The sequence below is a fragment of the Bos taurus genome, chromosome 8, assembly GCF_002263795.3.
Source record: "Bos taurus isolate L1 Dominette 01449 registration number 42190680 breed Hereford chromosome 8, ARS-UCD2.0, whole genome shotgun sequence".
NCBI lineage: Eukaryota > Metazoa > Chordata > Mammalia > Artiodactyla > Bovidae > Bos > Bos taurus.
The window spans coordinates 84,237,132-84,253,810 of NC_037335.1; the positions used below are offsets into that span (position 1 = coordinate 84,237,132).

At 46.2% G+C, this 16,679-nt stretch overlaps 1 protein-coding gene across 1 annotated transcript in view; it reads right to left on the bottom strand.

Annotated features, from left to right (window-relative positions):
- Positions 1-9,400, bottom strand: part of IPPK (inositol-pentakisphosphate 2-kinase) — a 59,521-nt gene extending 50,121 nt beyond the window's left edge. The window contains exons 1-2 of the mRNA XM_024996269.2: positions 9,183-9,400; positions 395-442 (exon numbers count right to left, since the gene is read on the bottom strand). Of these exons, the coding sequence (XP_024852037.1) occupies positions 395-442; positions 9,183-9,263 (129 nt within the window). The 5' untranslated portion in view covers positions 9,264-9,400. The remainder of the gene's footprint in view (positions 1-394; positions 443-9,182) is intronic.
- Positions 9,401-16,679: the final 7,279 nt, after the last annotated feature.

The window sequence follows — 16,679 nt, forward strand, 5'->3', positions numbered from 1 at the left end:
CTGCCAGCTGTGACTTGTAACACTGATTGTCTACCACAGCATTACAGACTTCATTTTCATAGCTAGACTTCCACAGATAGGGAAACTGAGGCAGCAGGGTGTAAGGAAATCGCCATGGCAAAGTGAAGGCCTTTGGGTTTCCCAGTCATAAGCAGAGGTCTCTGAACTAGTCTGGTAGGCTCCTGACTCACTACCCAGGGACTGACCATGATGACCCAGCAGGCCAAAGCACTGGGTCCTGCAGGAATGATGGGCACATCGCTTTCAGCACTGAATGCTTATATCATATTCAAATTTCTAAAATTAGCATTAATACTTTTTTGCATCAGAAAAAAAATCAAAGTTTTCTTAAATAATTATTTTAACGATGGGGTGGCAAATCCACTGATCTTACCTTCTTCCTATTAGGAGGAAACTTCAGAAAACGAAGCACCACACAACGCTATTGGAAAATAAAACAGAGTCCGATTAGTACCCACACAAAGCCTGGGGATGAGGGTAGATGGCTGTGCAGAAAAAGCTGTCCTCAGCAGTGCCTGGGACACCCAGTGCCCCGGGGAGGAGGTAAGGGCCATTACTGGGCCACATGTCTGAGGACACAGAGCAACCAGGAAAACCTCTGCTCTCTGACCTAGTCAGGCGGCTCCCGGTGATTTATCTTAAGGAAAAAAGATGCACAGAAGATTTCAGCCACTGCATGTAAAAGGACTGTTTACAATTCCACATAAAATGTAAACAACCTAAATGTCAACAACAGTAGGATGGTTAAATACAGAGGAACGTGTTCCAGACCATGGAATACCAGGTAGTCATTTACCAGAAAATATGGAAGATCCATGTTTCAGACACAGAGGCATAGCCATCATCACTGATAAGTGAAAAAGATTACAGGATGGGGCTTTCAGAGTGAACCTATTTTTATAAATATGTACATATATATGTGTGTGTGTAATCGAGAATGATGTATGGGTACAGTGCTATTTATGTAAAGCTCAAAAACAGGTAAGACTCAGATCTCTGGCACCTGGGATGGTCCCTGAGAAAGGTTCTAGAAGGAGCTGGTCATGAGAATACAGGTCCATGTACTTTGTCATAATCAAGCTGTGTACCCATATATGATGTTATCCCTTGTTTAAAATAAAGTATGTGCATGCTGAGTTTGTATGAACTGTGAGAAAACTTCAGAACAGATAACCGTGTGTCCAGGTAGCAACAACTGGGGAACTTAATTTTTTCAAGTTCTGGGTTTTCCAACTTTTTACAGTGTTAATATAACATACATTTCAAAAAAATACATACAAAAAATATAACATACGTTTCAAAAATTTTTTACAATGCTAACATACATGTCAAAAATGTAAAAAAAATAACCTTTTAAACAAGTACAGCCTTTGAAAACAGCCATTCTTCAAGGAAATAACCTGGATGTGTTATGGAGTCTTGGTAATGGGGGAGATTCATTCCATTTGGACAACTTCAGAAACCATTCCCATGGAGACAGAGAGTTCCAGGCAGAAGGGCTTGGATGGGAACCTAGCCTGTAAAGCAGTGGCCAGGAGGAGGGGAGGTGCAGCAGTCTGGGTACTGTCTAGAGCACTGGGGTCCAGGTGGGGCAGGAGGGGCTGGTGATTGAAGAGACTCAGAAAGTACAGGTTTAGCACTCAAAACATGGCCGAGAGCAAGCAAGGCCCATAGAGATCAGATCCATTTCCCCAGCCCACGGCCCCCCGACACTTCCTATCCCACTCTGATGACACATACTCCTCTCAAAACTCCAGACAACCATCACCTCCCTGAGCCCCAACCCCAGACTTGGGGAAGCTAAGGTCAAGGGCATGTACCCGCCCCTCAGTTCAGTCGCTCAGTTGTGTCCAACTCTGCAAACCCATGGACTGCAGCACACCAGGCTTCCCTGTCCATCACCGACTCCTGGAGCTTGCTCAAACTCATGTCCATTGAGTCAGTGATGCCATCCAGCCATCTCTAACCCCTCCCAAATCCAGGTAGACGTTAGTATTCAATCATGGGAATCGACTGGCCAAGGATTCCATCAAAATTCAAGGAAAAACAAAAGTTGATAATGCAGAAACCCTAATTCTAGGCAACTTCCCAGAAACTTGGGCCCCTAAAAGTCACTCACTTTTTACCTGGACTCCACTATTTCTCAAGACCTACTAAGAAATTCTGAGTGTCATGTTGTGTCTGCTTCAAGGAAAACTGCTTTCTCTACTGACCTGTTTAGCATTTAAAACTGTCACCAGAAACTGCCCCACAGGAGCTGCAGTGTCAGCCTTGAAGGTCAGTCTCCACAAATGCAAGCACTCAGTGGGCACATCTGTTTTGGACAGCAAGCACTAACTGCCCCCTGTGAGGGTCTGACTGGGCTGAGTTGGTGGCCCTGTGACATGCCCCAAGGCCAGCCATGGGACCAGGTGACACCCATTCAAGCAGACAGAAGCGAAAAGATGAGAAATCAACCTTACCAGCCCTGGTTGGCATAAAGACATAGTTAGTTCAAGGGCCACCCATGGTGTGTAGCAAGACTGATGCAACCGCCCACAGGGAGATTCCCATGAAGGAGCCCAAATTAACACCTAATCTGGTAAGCACCAGGGCCCTGCCAGCTCACAAACTTCTAACCAGTTGTGAAGCAAACAACTCCTTTCCTTTCAAACATCTGAAACTAGATGTTTAAAGTATATCTCCTTCATAGTGTCTAGGATAAATGTTAAGAACATGAAGAGAAAGGAATGAGACTAAGAAGAGGGGCTTAAGAAGAGTTTCTGCATGGTCCGGGGCAGAGGCAGCTCTTCCCTGTTCCAAAGTAGGACAGGGAATCTTAGTGGGGCCCACACCTCTTCTGTCCTTTAGGATAGAAAAGTGTGGTGTGCTCTCTTGCGCCTTGAAACACTAGATGAAAACCAAAGATTTCAACAAGACTGAAAAAGTCAGTGAATGGAGAAATGACACATATAAAGACACACACACGTACATTAAACAGTCTCAAAATGTATATAACACTCTACTTATAAAAGCAGGAGATGGACTTGCCAGGTGGTCCTGCCAGTGCAGGGGAAACAGGTTTGATCCCTGCTCGGGGAAGATCCCACGTGCAAAGGGGCAAATAAGTCCATGCGCCACAACTATGGAGCCTGTGCTCTAGAACTTTCTCTAGAACCCGGGAGCCGCCACTACTGAGCCTGCGTGCTGCCAACGACTGCAGCCTGCGGGCCCCAGAGCCTGCGTCCTTCAAGGAAGAGTAGGCCTTACTCCTTACAACTAGAGAAAGCCCACACGCAGCAACAAAGACCCAGTGCAACCAAAAACAAATAAATTTAAAAAGAGTAGAAAGCATTCAGTGAGGGTCCAAGGCCGTGGTGGGGGAGGACTGGCATGTTATGTGCCAGGACCTAGGACGTGCTCTTTGATCCCCCCTGAAAACCCATCCAAGTCATCTGAATATCAAGACATCAGCAAGGCCTGGCTCATAACAGCTCTAAAAGCACAACCATGTGAATGTCTGACAGCACAGGAACTCTGGCTGCCCAGTGCTCTGCAGCCTTGTGTGTGTGTGTGTGTGTGTGAAAAAGTATCTACACATTTATGCTGTAGAGTTGAGAGTGGAAAAGGCAATGGCATCCCACTCCAGTACTCTTGCCTGGAAAATCCCATGGACAGAGGACCCTGGTAGGCTATACTCCATGGGGTCGATAGGAGTCGGACACGACTGAGCAACTTCACTTTCACTTTTCACTTTCATGCATTGGAGAAGGAAATGGCAACCCACTCCAGTGTTCTTGCCTGGAGAATCCCAGGGACGGGGGAGCCTGGTGGGCTGCTGTCTATGGGGTTGCACAGAGTCAGACACGACTGAAGTGACTTAGCAGCAGCAGCAGCAGAGTTGAGAGAAAAGGCAGGAAACAAAAGCAGACAGATACCATTCTTAAGTATTCAATAAAAACGTGTTATAGAAGGAAGTGCATCAAATGTTAACAAAAATTATTTTTACTAGTAGGGAAATGCTGGATGGTTTTTACTTTCTTCCTTCTAATATTCTGTATTTTCTGGGATGGTGAGAGGAACTAATGATTGGCATTAAATAGAAATAAAAGAATACAAAAACAATATAGTAAGAGGGTCACCTACCCATGTGAAGCCCAAAGGAGGAAATTCGTGGGTGGAATTAAGACTCCAGGACCTCTCGGCAAAGGTAAGGTATGACGTGATGAGCTGCTGAAGCCTCGCTGCTGGAGGACAAGCTTAAGTCAAGTCTTCCTCCAGAGTGAGGATATTACCCAGGACAGCACCCCAAGAAAACCCCAGGGAAGCAGAGATCAGGTAACTTTCAAGGGAAAAGGAGATAGATAAACACAGCAACAGAAGAATAGAGCCTCAGGGTGCTGCCCCAAGCACCCCAAAGTGGCTCAGCTCTGCTTCTTGGTGAGGCCACCACTCACAGACACCCCACCAGCCACTGTCCGGATCTTCCAGCAGAATACCTAGGACAGCATATCAGGCCAGGCCACTTGTGCCCACTAAACAGCCAGAAGCACACCACAGTTCCAAAAGAAAGATAAGAGGGACAAGGGTGGGACAGTGTGTGGCTGACAGCTTCAGGCAGAACAGATGGAGGGTGAGGTGAGACATTCCACAGGCAGGAGCCCAAGACTCTGAAGGGAGGCCAGACAGGAAGTGGGGACAGCAGGCGCCTGGACTAGGAAGGGCACTTTCCTTCCCAAGTTTCATGTGTCTGTATGGACCACAGCTGCCACAGGCCTGAAGCAGACACAGACACGAGTTATGAGGTGGGAGACAGGAGAATGGAGGTGGAAGCCCAGTCGGCATTTACAGGCAGGACACCCAGGGACTGCGGCAGAAGAGGTGCTCAGAAGGTTTCTAAGGGATGGAAAATCCAACAGCAAGAAGAGAAGCAGAATGTTTTGTAAAGACAAACCACAAGTGCATGCAAAGGACAGTGAGGGTGACAGAGAAGCACCCAAGTCCCAGGGGAGGCTTTGAAGTCCCAGGCCCTCCAAGGCCACATGGTGGCCACAGAGCAGGCGTCCAAACAAACCAAGGGGTGGGTGACCCAGTGCTGTGGTCTCATCCTTCTGCAGCATGGAGAAACTTTGCTTACCTTCCTGGTCAAAGGGGCAGCTGCTGTCCTGACTGAGTTCTGACTGAGGAGGAAGAAGGTTATCATCAGGGTGGGGGGAGTGACCACGCCACCTTAGGATACCAGGCCTAGACTGGCAGACCTCCAAATGCCAGGAAGGCAGAGCTCAGCACTCACCAAGGCCAGGATTGAAAACCACCAAAGAGAGAATGTCTTGGAAGAACCAAATCCTAACCATTCAACTGCAGGTGATCCCAGGAATAAAGACAGGGCTAAATGCAGAGTTCTTCAATGAGACGTAATCTCATCAGCTTTATCAACCTGTGTGAATACCATTAAAAACCTCAAATACAGAATAAGTTACTTGTTTAAAAAAATACTATAGGCAACAGAGCAGTAAAATATCTAACTTTCAAAAAAAAAAAATATCTAACTTTCTACTAGATTCAGGAGAAAAGTAAGCCCAGGATTTGGGAATATGTCTTTAAAAAAAAAGAAAGAACAACTCTTACTTGCTTCCAATATCTCCATTAAGAAGTATGATCTACAAATCAGAAATCCTAAAACACAAAAGAGAAACACACAGCCCCTGACTGGTTGAACCCCACATCTCCAGGGCCCACACAAATATCCCAGGGCATCAAAACAATTGCAGAAACAATCTGAAGCCCTATCAGAATCTTAGAAACGATATAAACCCTGACAGATCAGGAACAAACTTTTGCTAAAAGATCTCAGTTGCCAAGTCTTTCATGTTACCTCTGTCAATAAGGAGAAAAACATCACAACAGCTTAGTGTGATAAAGGGAGTTGGCCCCTAATTCCCCTGCATCCCAGAGGTGAGGGGAGCTGGGGGGCAGCTCAGTACCTGGGGAGGAACCTCTGCCTGGCCTGCCCTGGGTGACTTCCCCCACTGAAGGCACTTAAGAGATCAGGTGACAAACCAGTCTTACAGTGACCTTCACAGGACAGGCCACCAGGCCGAAACCAACAAGACCAAGGTGAAGCAGGGTCACTGCAGATGTAAAAGCAACACCACCAGGAGAGAAATCCAACGTGGCAGCAGCGCACTTGAGGGCTGCCCTGGGCTTCAAGACCATGACTCAGCATGAGCAGAGGTACCATGTGCTCTCTAGAATGAGTGACAGCACCTCAGGCTGCAGTAGAAAACGAAAGTATGTGCCCACAACGGAAATGCTCTTGCCCCAGACCCCCCGCAGGGTCACTGCCGGGAACCCCAGGCACTAGCATACAGAGCCAAGTTGGCCATAGCCTTTGAGCACTGCAGAGGGCTGGTGGCAGGGCCAAGGGCCAGTGCCTGGGAAAAGGTTAAATTGCACAGCCGGTCCCAAGGATGCTGAGCACTGGGCCATGGGAAAGTTGACAGCAACCTGTCAAGAACTGGCCTACCATTCAGTCATCTCTTACTGCCCAACCCTGAACACATCCTCACACTACAGCCCTCCTTGGGCCTGCACTTAACTCCTCCATATCCAAGTCCCATTTTCTGCAAGTCCTGTGCTCTCAGAAGCCTCCCAAGCCACCAGGCTGGAAGACTGACTGTGTCTCATCCTATGTTCCTTCACTACAGAATGCCAGACCTTAGGACTGGCTGGCTGAAGGTATGTCAGGCTTTGACACTGGAAGGGACAGGGGATGGACTCATCACTTTTTAGTTCAGTTCATTCGCTCAGTCGTGTCTGACTCTTTGTGACCCCATGGACCACAGAACACCAGGCTTCCCTGTCCATCACCAAGTCACGGAGCTTACTCAAACTCATGTCCATTGAGTCGGTGATGCCATCCAAGTGGCCAAAGTATTGGAGCTTCAGCTTCAGCATCAGTCCTTCCAATGAACACCCAGGACTAATCTCCTTTAGGATTGACTGCCTCATCACTTTTTAAGGAACTTTCAATTCTGAAAGTTGATGATGCCCTCTCTGAGGAAGTGACCATCTCCCAGTCTGAATGAAGCCTGGTAAGGGTCACACTCTACTTCAGAATGAATGAGGTGGGTCTGGAGAGTCCATCCATGGGAGCAGGAATACATGTTCTCACTCATTCACCTTCTTCTATCCCACTCACACACACACCCTCTCCTTGGGCACAGTGGACCCTGAAAGCTGCCTTCCAGGGCTCCCTCTTCCTTCCTGGTCCTCAAGGCCCAAGCAAAGCCTAAAGGCTTCTCAGTACACAAGGGGCATAATTCTCCCTTTATTCAGTGTGTTCACTTGGTGGGAACGTTTTTTTACAAGACCACTTGTGATCATAATCTTCAAATGATAACAACCACCAAGCAGGAATGAGCACAGTAACAAAGATTTAGATTTAAATTAAAGAATGAAGAGAACAGGTAACAGAGTAGCCTGATGACTCCATCTAAAGGAATAAGAAACATGACCTTAACAACCGAAGCTGGGCAACAAGGGAAGGGGCAGCTGCCGTAGAGAGCGGACACATGCTTGTCAGGGACAGTGGAGAAGGTATCTGAGTGCCCAAGGCCCGGTGTCCTTTTACTTTGAGTCTGGAAATTGCTCCTTCATCTGATGCTATTTTTGAAACTCAGTTCATTAGCTAAAAGAAGTCTTAATTAGCTTTACATAAAATGAAGATATACCATGTAGTCTTACTGAGGAACAGGAATATGAGTATTTGAATTGTGAAAGGATGCAGGGGGTCACACAATATTCAAACAAAAGGGACTCATGCTGGACTATCCGGGGCTTTGCACAACCCTGAAACACAATGAGGCCCAGCAGACTGACAGAGAAGAGCGGCTTCAGGTTAAGCCTTGTCAATTATTAATTATCCTAAAGATCTTGAGCAAAGCCTGCAGACTCACTTCTTCAGTTTCCCAACAGTGCTAATGGGTAACAAAACGCAGAACACAGGGGCCACCTCGGTGACTGCAGCTTATCCTACAGCTGCCCCAGGGCACCCAGCTCAGGAACAACAGAGCAGGACATCACTCAGCTCCTGCGCCAATCACCCTGTAGGAGCTGTTGGGCTGGGTCAGAGCTCCTAAACCCTGAGCCAAGTGGGGATGAGAGTTATCACTTGCATAACTTCTCCAGCTCATCTTTCTAGCAATTCTGCAAAGAGATTCTGTTACCAGTTCCACTGGGCAAATGCAGAAACTGAACCTAAGCCAGGCAGTGGTAGAACCGGGATTCCGCCCAGCTCTGTGTAAATGCAACTCCCATCCTCTTAAGCCCTCAATGACACCTATTGGTTCCTCCCCCAGCCCATCACATTCCTGCCTGGTTGAATCAGACAGCAAGATGTCAGAGATCCGGGGCCTTTACACAAACCCACAAGCTTCTCTTCCTGGATTCAACTCACTGAGAGTCCTTACTGCATTCTCTGAATCTCTCATCCTTACTGAATAAAAAGGGAAATTCTTTAAATTCTAAAAGATTCTGGAGAAGAACCTGTAGATAATGCTCCACTGATATTAACAACAGCAGTAGGAGAACAGCAATTCCCTGCATTTCAGAGGCGTAACTCCCTCGGTGCTTGGGGAGTTCAAGCACTCCAAGCACGTTGCTTCTTCCTCCGGAGTTTGCCCGTAACCTCTGTCTTGCCTAAGATTACACCGGGCGTCCTCACCGCGGCTGGGCAATCGGGGCCGGTCCCGTGTGAGACTAGGATGGGGGGCGTTGGGAGGACACGAAACAGACCCAGGGGGAGGAGATAACACTGGAGGAACAGGGAACCGATCTGGATGGAGGGGAATGCTGGGGAGACACGGCACCAACCTAGGGGGAGGAGGAGAGCGCTGGGGAGACGCGGAACTGATACGGGGGAAGGCGGTGACACAAAGCGGAGGCAGAACCGACCCGACAGGGTAGTGATGCTGGGGGGAGGCGAAACTTATCTATCCGAGAGGCAGTGACACTCGAGGAACGCGCAACCGATCAGGAGAAGGGCTGCTGGGGAACCGATCGGGGGTAGTCGGTGCTGAGGGGATGCAGAACCAACCTGAGCTGAAGGGGCTCTTGGGGGACGCGTAACCCCCTGGGAGTAGGGTGAGGGCCCTGAACCTCGCCGACAGGCCACCGCTCACCTGCGCATGGGCCACCACTAGGCTCTTGTTGCCTTCACCGTGGTACCGCCATTCATTCTCGTCCATCTTCCCTTCGTCCATCACACGGTGCGGCCGTGGAGCCTTGCGGGGCCGCGAGCTGGAGGCCGCTGGTTTGCCTGGGCACCAGCCGCCGCCGACCGGGCAGCAGCGCCTGTCACCTGCCACCTCCACTAGATTCAGCGCCGGGACTCGCAGGCGCGGGCCACCGGAAGCTACGCCCCCGAAGCTACCACTGCCTAGCCGGGCAACTTCTGGGTTCACGCCGGCTTCTTATCTATCGTCCACTGAAGCAGGTGGGATGGCGGCCATCTTAAGTACTGGCACAGTGACTCACTTCCGGAGCGCGATCTTAAGAATCTGAAGGTTTCCGGCCTGGGCCCGGAAGTGAGGCAAGCGGGAGGAGCCGGCGGCTTGCGGGCGTCCCGAAGTGACAAGCTGGTGAACTGGAGTCCAGGCGGGTTGTGGGTGGAGTTATACTGGCGGGCTAGCAGCCAAGGGGGTGCCAGCAGGGGTAGGAGCTGGGGATGGGGCGGTCCAGGTGGGCCTGGGGTGGGTGGTCTCTAAAGCTGGAGACCACTGGATCATGAGCCTCAGCGTTCTTTTCTGTAGAATGGGATAAATTTCTCACTCATCGGATTGTTAATATCTGATGCAGTAGTCCCAGGAAGTAGAAACATTGTGGTCCACACCTTACAAATAAGGATACGTGGTTTAAAGAGGCAAGTGGACTCCTAAATGGCGCTCTTGCCAAAGAGTTACCTGAAAACCTGGGTTTGCCTTTTGGTGGTGTCAAGCCAAAAAGTGGGAGAAGGAAGGATTTATTACTTTCAACAAGTAAGGAGATCCACGGGGATCTTTCCCAAACCAGTGTCACCCCAAATCGGACAACTGAGGAAGTTTTAAACATAAAGGAGCTTTGGGCAGTCAGAGTGCAAACTTCCGCTGGATGAACTCATGAGAGGCAGAAAAGGTCTACATCATCCCTTGTTATCCAGTCACTAAGTCGTGTCCTACTCTTTGTGACCCCGTGAACAGCAGTATGCCAGGCTTCCCTCTCCTTCATTATCTCCCAGGGTTCATTCAAACTCATGTCCATTGAGTCAGTGGTGCCATCCAACCATCTCATCCTCTGTTGCCCCCTTCTCCTCTTGCCCTCAATCTTTCCCAGCATCAAGTTCTTTTCCAATGAGTCTTTGCATGAGGTGACAAAAACATTGGAGCTCCAGCATCAGTCCTTCTGGTGAATATTCAGGATTGACTTCCTTTAGGATTGACTGGTTTGATATCCTTGCTGTCCAAAGGACTCTCGAGAGTCTTCTCCAGCACCACGGTTCGAAACCATCAATCCTTCAGCATTCAGTCTTCTTTATGGTTCAACTCTCATGTCAATACATGATTACTGGAAAAACCATAGCTTTGACTATATGGACCTCTGTCAGGAAAGTGATGTCAAGGCTGTATATTATCACCCTGCTTATTTAACTTATGCAGAGTACATCATATGAAATGCAGGCCTGGATGACTCCTATCATCCCTTTGGTCCCAACTTACCTGGCACTTCAGAATAATCTTCACCACTGAAACAGAACTGAGAGTCTTTCATACTGATAAAGTATCTTTCCTATTACTTTTCATGCCTGATGACATTACCTTAAGATTATTATTACTGAGACCTGTTCAAGGGTAAGAGTTGTGGTCAGGCTTAGATAAAGAAATGGCTTATGCCAAAAATGGCTTCTATGTCAAGAAAGCCATGCTTGGTTTTCTTTCTTTGGGGACCCCCTACCCCATTTGCCTACAGGAGGAGTAGGTTTCACTGAACCTTGAGGTATACACTTTAAGGAGGAGGTTTGAATTCTGCCCTTGCCACTTAATGGCAGTGAAACAAAAGCCACATCTCTTCCCTCTCCAGGCCTCAGTTTATTCCCTGTTGACATGATCTCATAGAGGTGCTATGAGGATTAAATTAGATAAGTGAGTCTCAAATTCTTACTCTCAAGACCATTTTAAACTCTAAAAAAATGATTGACAAGAATTCCCTGGTGTGGTGCAGTAGTTAGGACTCTACACTCTCACTGCCAAGGGCTGAAGTATAATTCCTGGTCAGGGAACTAAGTCCCACAAGTCATGTTTTGTTGTTCAGTTGCCCAATTGTGTCCGACTCTTTGGGACCCCATGGACTGCAGCACGTCAGGCCTCCCTGTCCGTCACCATCTCCTAAAGTTTGCCCAAGTTCATGTCCGTTGCATCAGTGATGCCATCCAGCCATTACATCTTCTGACACCCTCTTCTCCTTCTGCCCTCAATCTTTCTCAGCATCAGGGACTTTTCCAATGAGTCGGCTGTTCACATCAGGTGACCAAAATACTGGAGCTTCAGCATCAGTCCTTCCAGTGAATATTCAGGGTCGATTTCCCTTAACATTGACTGGTTTGATCTCTATGCTGTCCAAGGGACTCTCAGGAGTCTTCTCCAGCACCACTGTTTACCATATTACAAATTTATATAATATGTTTATCATAAAACAAAGCTCTAAAAATTATTTTCATTTTAAAGCAATAAACAGTACCTTTTTATTTATTTTTCATGGAGGAGAAAGTGTGGCTTTATTACTTTGCCAGGGAAAGGGGGAACACAGTAGGCTAGTGCCTCAAGAACTGTGCCGCCCCTCCCCTGGTTAGTAGGGAGAGGTTGCATAGTCAGGTAAGGCTATGCCATAAGGATCAAGGAACATTACCTTTTTAAAAAGTGATATTTCCCCAAAATACAAAGAAGAGTGGCAACTGTTTTACAATTTTGTTGCAAATCTCTTTCAAGTCTGGCTCCCTAGAGGATAGCCATAGTCTCACATCTGCTTCTGCACTGAATCAGTTGCTAGAGTCGAAGTGAAGTGAGAGGAAGATTCCCTGGAGGAGGGCATATCAACCCACTCCAGTATCCGTGCCTGGAGAATCCTGTAGACAGAGGAGCCTGGCGGGCTATAGTCCATGGGTCACAAAAAGCCGGACATGACTGAAGCAACCTTGCACTAGCAAGCACGAGGTGAAGTGAAAGTCACTCAGTCGTGTCCAACTTTTTTCGACCCCATGTATAACAGGAGGCAAAGGAGCAGGGCACAACTTTTGAAAGAATGACATAGCCCAAGGACACAACATAAACCAATTAGAATCAAATGGGTCCAAGATGGCAGACAAGCCAACTAGACCTTGATCCTCAATCAGCAAGCTAAATGACACACACAGAGGGGCCATGATAGTTCCAAGACACTGTCAAAAGACCAAGGAGTGGGCAGTGCCTCAATTCCTGGAAATCTCCAACCCTTCCTCAAAATGGATGGAATAAACCAAACCTCCCACTCATTAGCATATGAAATTCAATTCAGTCCCTCAGTCATGTCCAACTCTTTGTGACCCCATGGATTGCAGCACACCAGGCTTCCCTGTCCATCACCAACTTCCAGAGTTGCTCAAACTGAAGTCCACCGAGTCGGTGATGCGATCCAACCATCTCATCCTCTGTCGCCCTCTTCTCATCCTGCCTTCAATGTTTCCCAGCGTCAGGTTCTTTTCTAATAAGTTGGCTCTTCGCATCAGGTGGCCAAAGTATTCGAGCTTCAGCTTCAGCATCAGACCTTCCAACAAATATTCAGCACTAATTTCCTTTACCACTAACTGGTTTGATCTCCTTGCAGTCCAAGGGACTCTCAAGAGTCTTCTCCAACACCACATTTTGAAAGCATCAATTCTTTCAAAAGTATCAATCCACTGTTGAGTTTTCCAAATTTGCTGGCATACTGAGTGCAACACTTTAACAGCATCATCTTTTAGGACTTGAAATAGCTGAGCTGGAATTCCATCACCTCCACTAGCTTTATTTGTAGTGCTGTTTCCTAAGGCCCACATGACCTCGGATTCCAGGACGTCTGGTCTAGGTGAGTGATCACATCATGCTTATCTGGGTCATTAAGATCTTTTTTGTATAGTTCTTCTGTGTTCTTGCCACCTTTTCTTAATATCTTCTGCTTCTGTTAGGTCAATGCCATTTCTGTCCTTTATTGTGCCCATCTTTCCATGAAATGTTCCCTTGGTATCTCTAACTTTCTTGAAGAGATCTCTAGTCTTTCCCATTCTATTGTTTTCCTCTATTTCTTTGCATTGATCACTGAGGAACTTAGGAAGGCTTTTGTATTTCTCCTTGCTATTCTTTGGAACTCTGTATTCAGATGGATATATCCTTCCTTTTCTCCTTTGCCTTTGATTCTCTTCTTTGCTCATCTATTTGTAAGGCCTCCTCAGACAAGCATTTTGCTATTTTGCATTTCTTTTTCTTGGAGATGGCTTTGACCACATCCTGGACAATGTTACAAATCTCTGTCCATAGTTCTTCAGGCAGTCTATCAAATTTAATCCCCTGAATGTATTTATCACTTCCACTGTAGAGTCATAAGGGATTTGACTTAGGTCATACCTGAATGGTCTAGAGGTTTTCCCTACTTTCTTCACTTTCAGTCTGAATTTGGCAATAAGGAGTTCATGATCTGAGCCACAGTCAGCCCCTGGTCTTGTTTTTGCTGACTGTATGCAGCTTCTCCATCTTTGGCTGCAAAGAATATAATCAATCTGATTTCAGTGCTGACCATCTGGTGATGTCCGTGTGTAGAGTCTTCTCTTGTGTTGTTGGAAGAGGGTGTTTGCTATGACTGGTGCATTCTCTTGACAAAACTCTGTTAGCCTTTGCCCTGCTTCATTTCATGCTCCAAGGCTTAACTTGCCTGTTACTCCAGGTGTTTCTTGACTTCCTCCTTCTGCATTCCAGTTCTCTACGATAAAAAGGACATCTTTTCTTGGTGTTAGTTGTAAGTCTTGCAGGTCCTCATAGAACCGTTCAACCTCAGCTTATTCTGCATTAGCGGTTGGGCATAGACTTGGATGACTGTGATACTGAATGGTTTGCCTTGGAAACAAACAGAGATCAATCTGTCATTTTTGAGACTGCACCCAAGTACTGCATTTCAGACTCTTCTGTTGACTGTGAGGGCTATTCCATTTCTTCTAAGGGATTCTTGCCTACAGCAGTAGATATAATGGTCATCTGAATTAAATTCACCCATTCCAGTCCATTTTAGTTCCCTGATTCCTAAAATGTCAATGTTCACTCTGGCCATCTCCTGTTTGACCACTTCCAATTTACCTTGATTCATGGACCTAACATTCCAGGTTCTGTTATTTACAGCATCGGACTTTACTTCCATCACCAGTCACATCCACAGCTGGGCATTTTTTTTTTTTTTTTTTTCACTTTTGCTCAGCCTCTTCATTCTTTCTGGAGCTATTTGTCCACTCTTCTTCAGGATCATATCGGGCACTTACCAAGCTAGGGAATTCATCTTTCAGTGTCATATCTTTTTGATACTGTGGATTTTCTAATGAAACACAGTTCCATTGATCAGTGTCTGTTCTTATGACAGAAGCATATTGGTTTTTTGTTTCTTCTTTTGCCATGCTGCACAGCACATGGGTCTTAGTTCTCCAACCAGGGATCAAACCCGCATCCCTAACAGTGAAAGTGTGCAGTCTTAACCACTAGATCACCAGAGAAGTCCTAGTACCATGTCATTGTATCTTTGTAACCTAGTTTGAAATCAGGAAGTGTTAGTCCTCCAGCTTTTTCTTTCTCAAAAATACTCTGGGTATACAGGGTTTATTGTGATTCAATACGAATTTCAGATTTTGTGTGTGCACGTGTGTATGTGTGTGTGTGCATGTGTATGTGTGTGGAAAATGGACTGGAACTTTAATAAGAGACTTCACTGAACCTATAGTCTGGTATGAGTAGTATGGATACTTTAAGAATAATTATTGCAAACATAACACAGGATTTTCTTTCCACTATTTGTGCCTTCTTCAATTTCTTTCATCGGTGATTTATAGTTTTTAGTGTACAGGTCTTTCACTTCCTTGGGTAAGTTGATTTGTGGGTATTTATTTTTGTAATTTTGCTGTTTTGGGGGTGTATGGGGGCTTCATGGCTTCACGTTGATCTCTAGTTGTCACAAGTGAGGTCTACTCCCTAGATATGGTGTGTGGGCTTCTCACTGTGGTGGTTTCTTGTTGCAGAGCATGGGCTCTAGGGTGTGTGGGCTTCAGTACTTGCAGCACATGGGCTCAGTATTTGTGGCACTCAGGCTCCAGAGCAAGGGCTCAGAAATTGTGGCTCACAGGCTTAGTTGCCCCCCAGGGCATGTGTAATCTCCCAAGACCAGGGATGGAACCTGTGTCTCCTGCATTACCAGGCAGATTCTTAACCACTGGACCACCAGGAAGTCCAATATTTATTATTTTTGATGCTACTGTAAATGGGATTTCTTTCTCAATTTCCTTTTCATATTATTCATTGTTAGTGTATGGAAACAAAACTGATTTTTGTGTAATGACTTTGTATCCTTCTATTTTGCTGAATTAATTATAACAGTATTTTCTGTGAAAATTTTCAGTTTTTTTACACGAGATCATCTGCAGAGAAAATTTTACTTTATCCTTTCCAATTTGGATGACTTTTCTTCTGCTGGAACTTCCAATTCTGTTGCATAGAAGTGGTGAAAGCAGGCTTCCTTGCCTCGTTCCTGCTCTTAGAGGGAAAGCTTTCAAGTCTTACACCACTGCGTGTGATATTCGCTGTGGATTTCATACGGCTTTTTATTACGATGAGGTGGTTCCCTTGTGTTCCAGCTTGGCTGTTTTTATTGTGAAAGGATGTTGAATTTTGTGAAGAGGTTTTTCTGCCTCAGTTGAGATGATCGTGTGTCCTTTCCCTTCATCCTGTTAATGTGGTATTCCACATTTACTGATTATTAAGTTGAACGGTTCTTACTTCCCAGGGATAAATCCCAGTTGAACCTGATGAACTTTTAATGCACTCTTGAATTTGGTTTGCTAGCATTCTGTTAAGAATTTTTGCATCTATCTTCATCTAGGGGTATTGGCTTATAATTTCCTTTTATAGTGTCCTTGTTCGGCTTTACTATCAGGGTAATGCTGGCCCATAAGAATGTGTGCCACAAAGAAGTCTTAAGTTGACTCTTTGATCATTACATGTTCTTCTTTGTCTCCTGTTGTCTTAATTAGTCTATTTGGTCTGATATTGGTAAAGTCACTCCTGTTCTTTTACGGCTACTGTTTGCATGGAATGTATTTTCCCATTATTTTAAATAAACAAGTATTTATCTAATTTGGCTGTGTCAGGTCTTAATGTGACATGCAGGATCTTCACAGTGGCACGCAAGCTTCTCTCTAGCTGATGTGTGTGCTCAGTAGTTGCAGCACACACACACAACTGCCCCTCAGCATGTGGGATCTTAGTTCTCCAATCAGGGGTTGAACCCATGTCCCCTGGGTTGCAAGGCAAATTCTTAGCCACTGGACAACCAGGGAAGACCCTTTTCCCATTATTTTACATTCAACTGATTTTATATCTTTG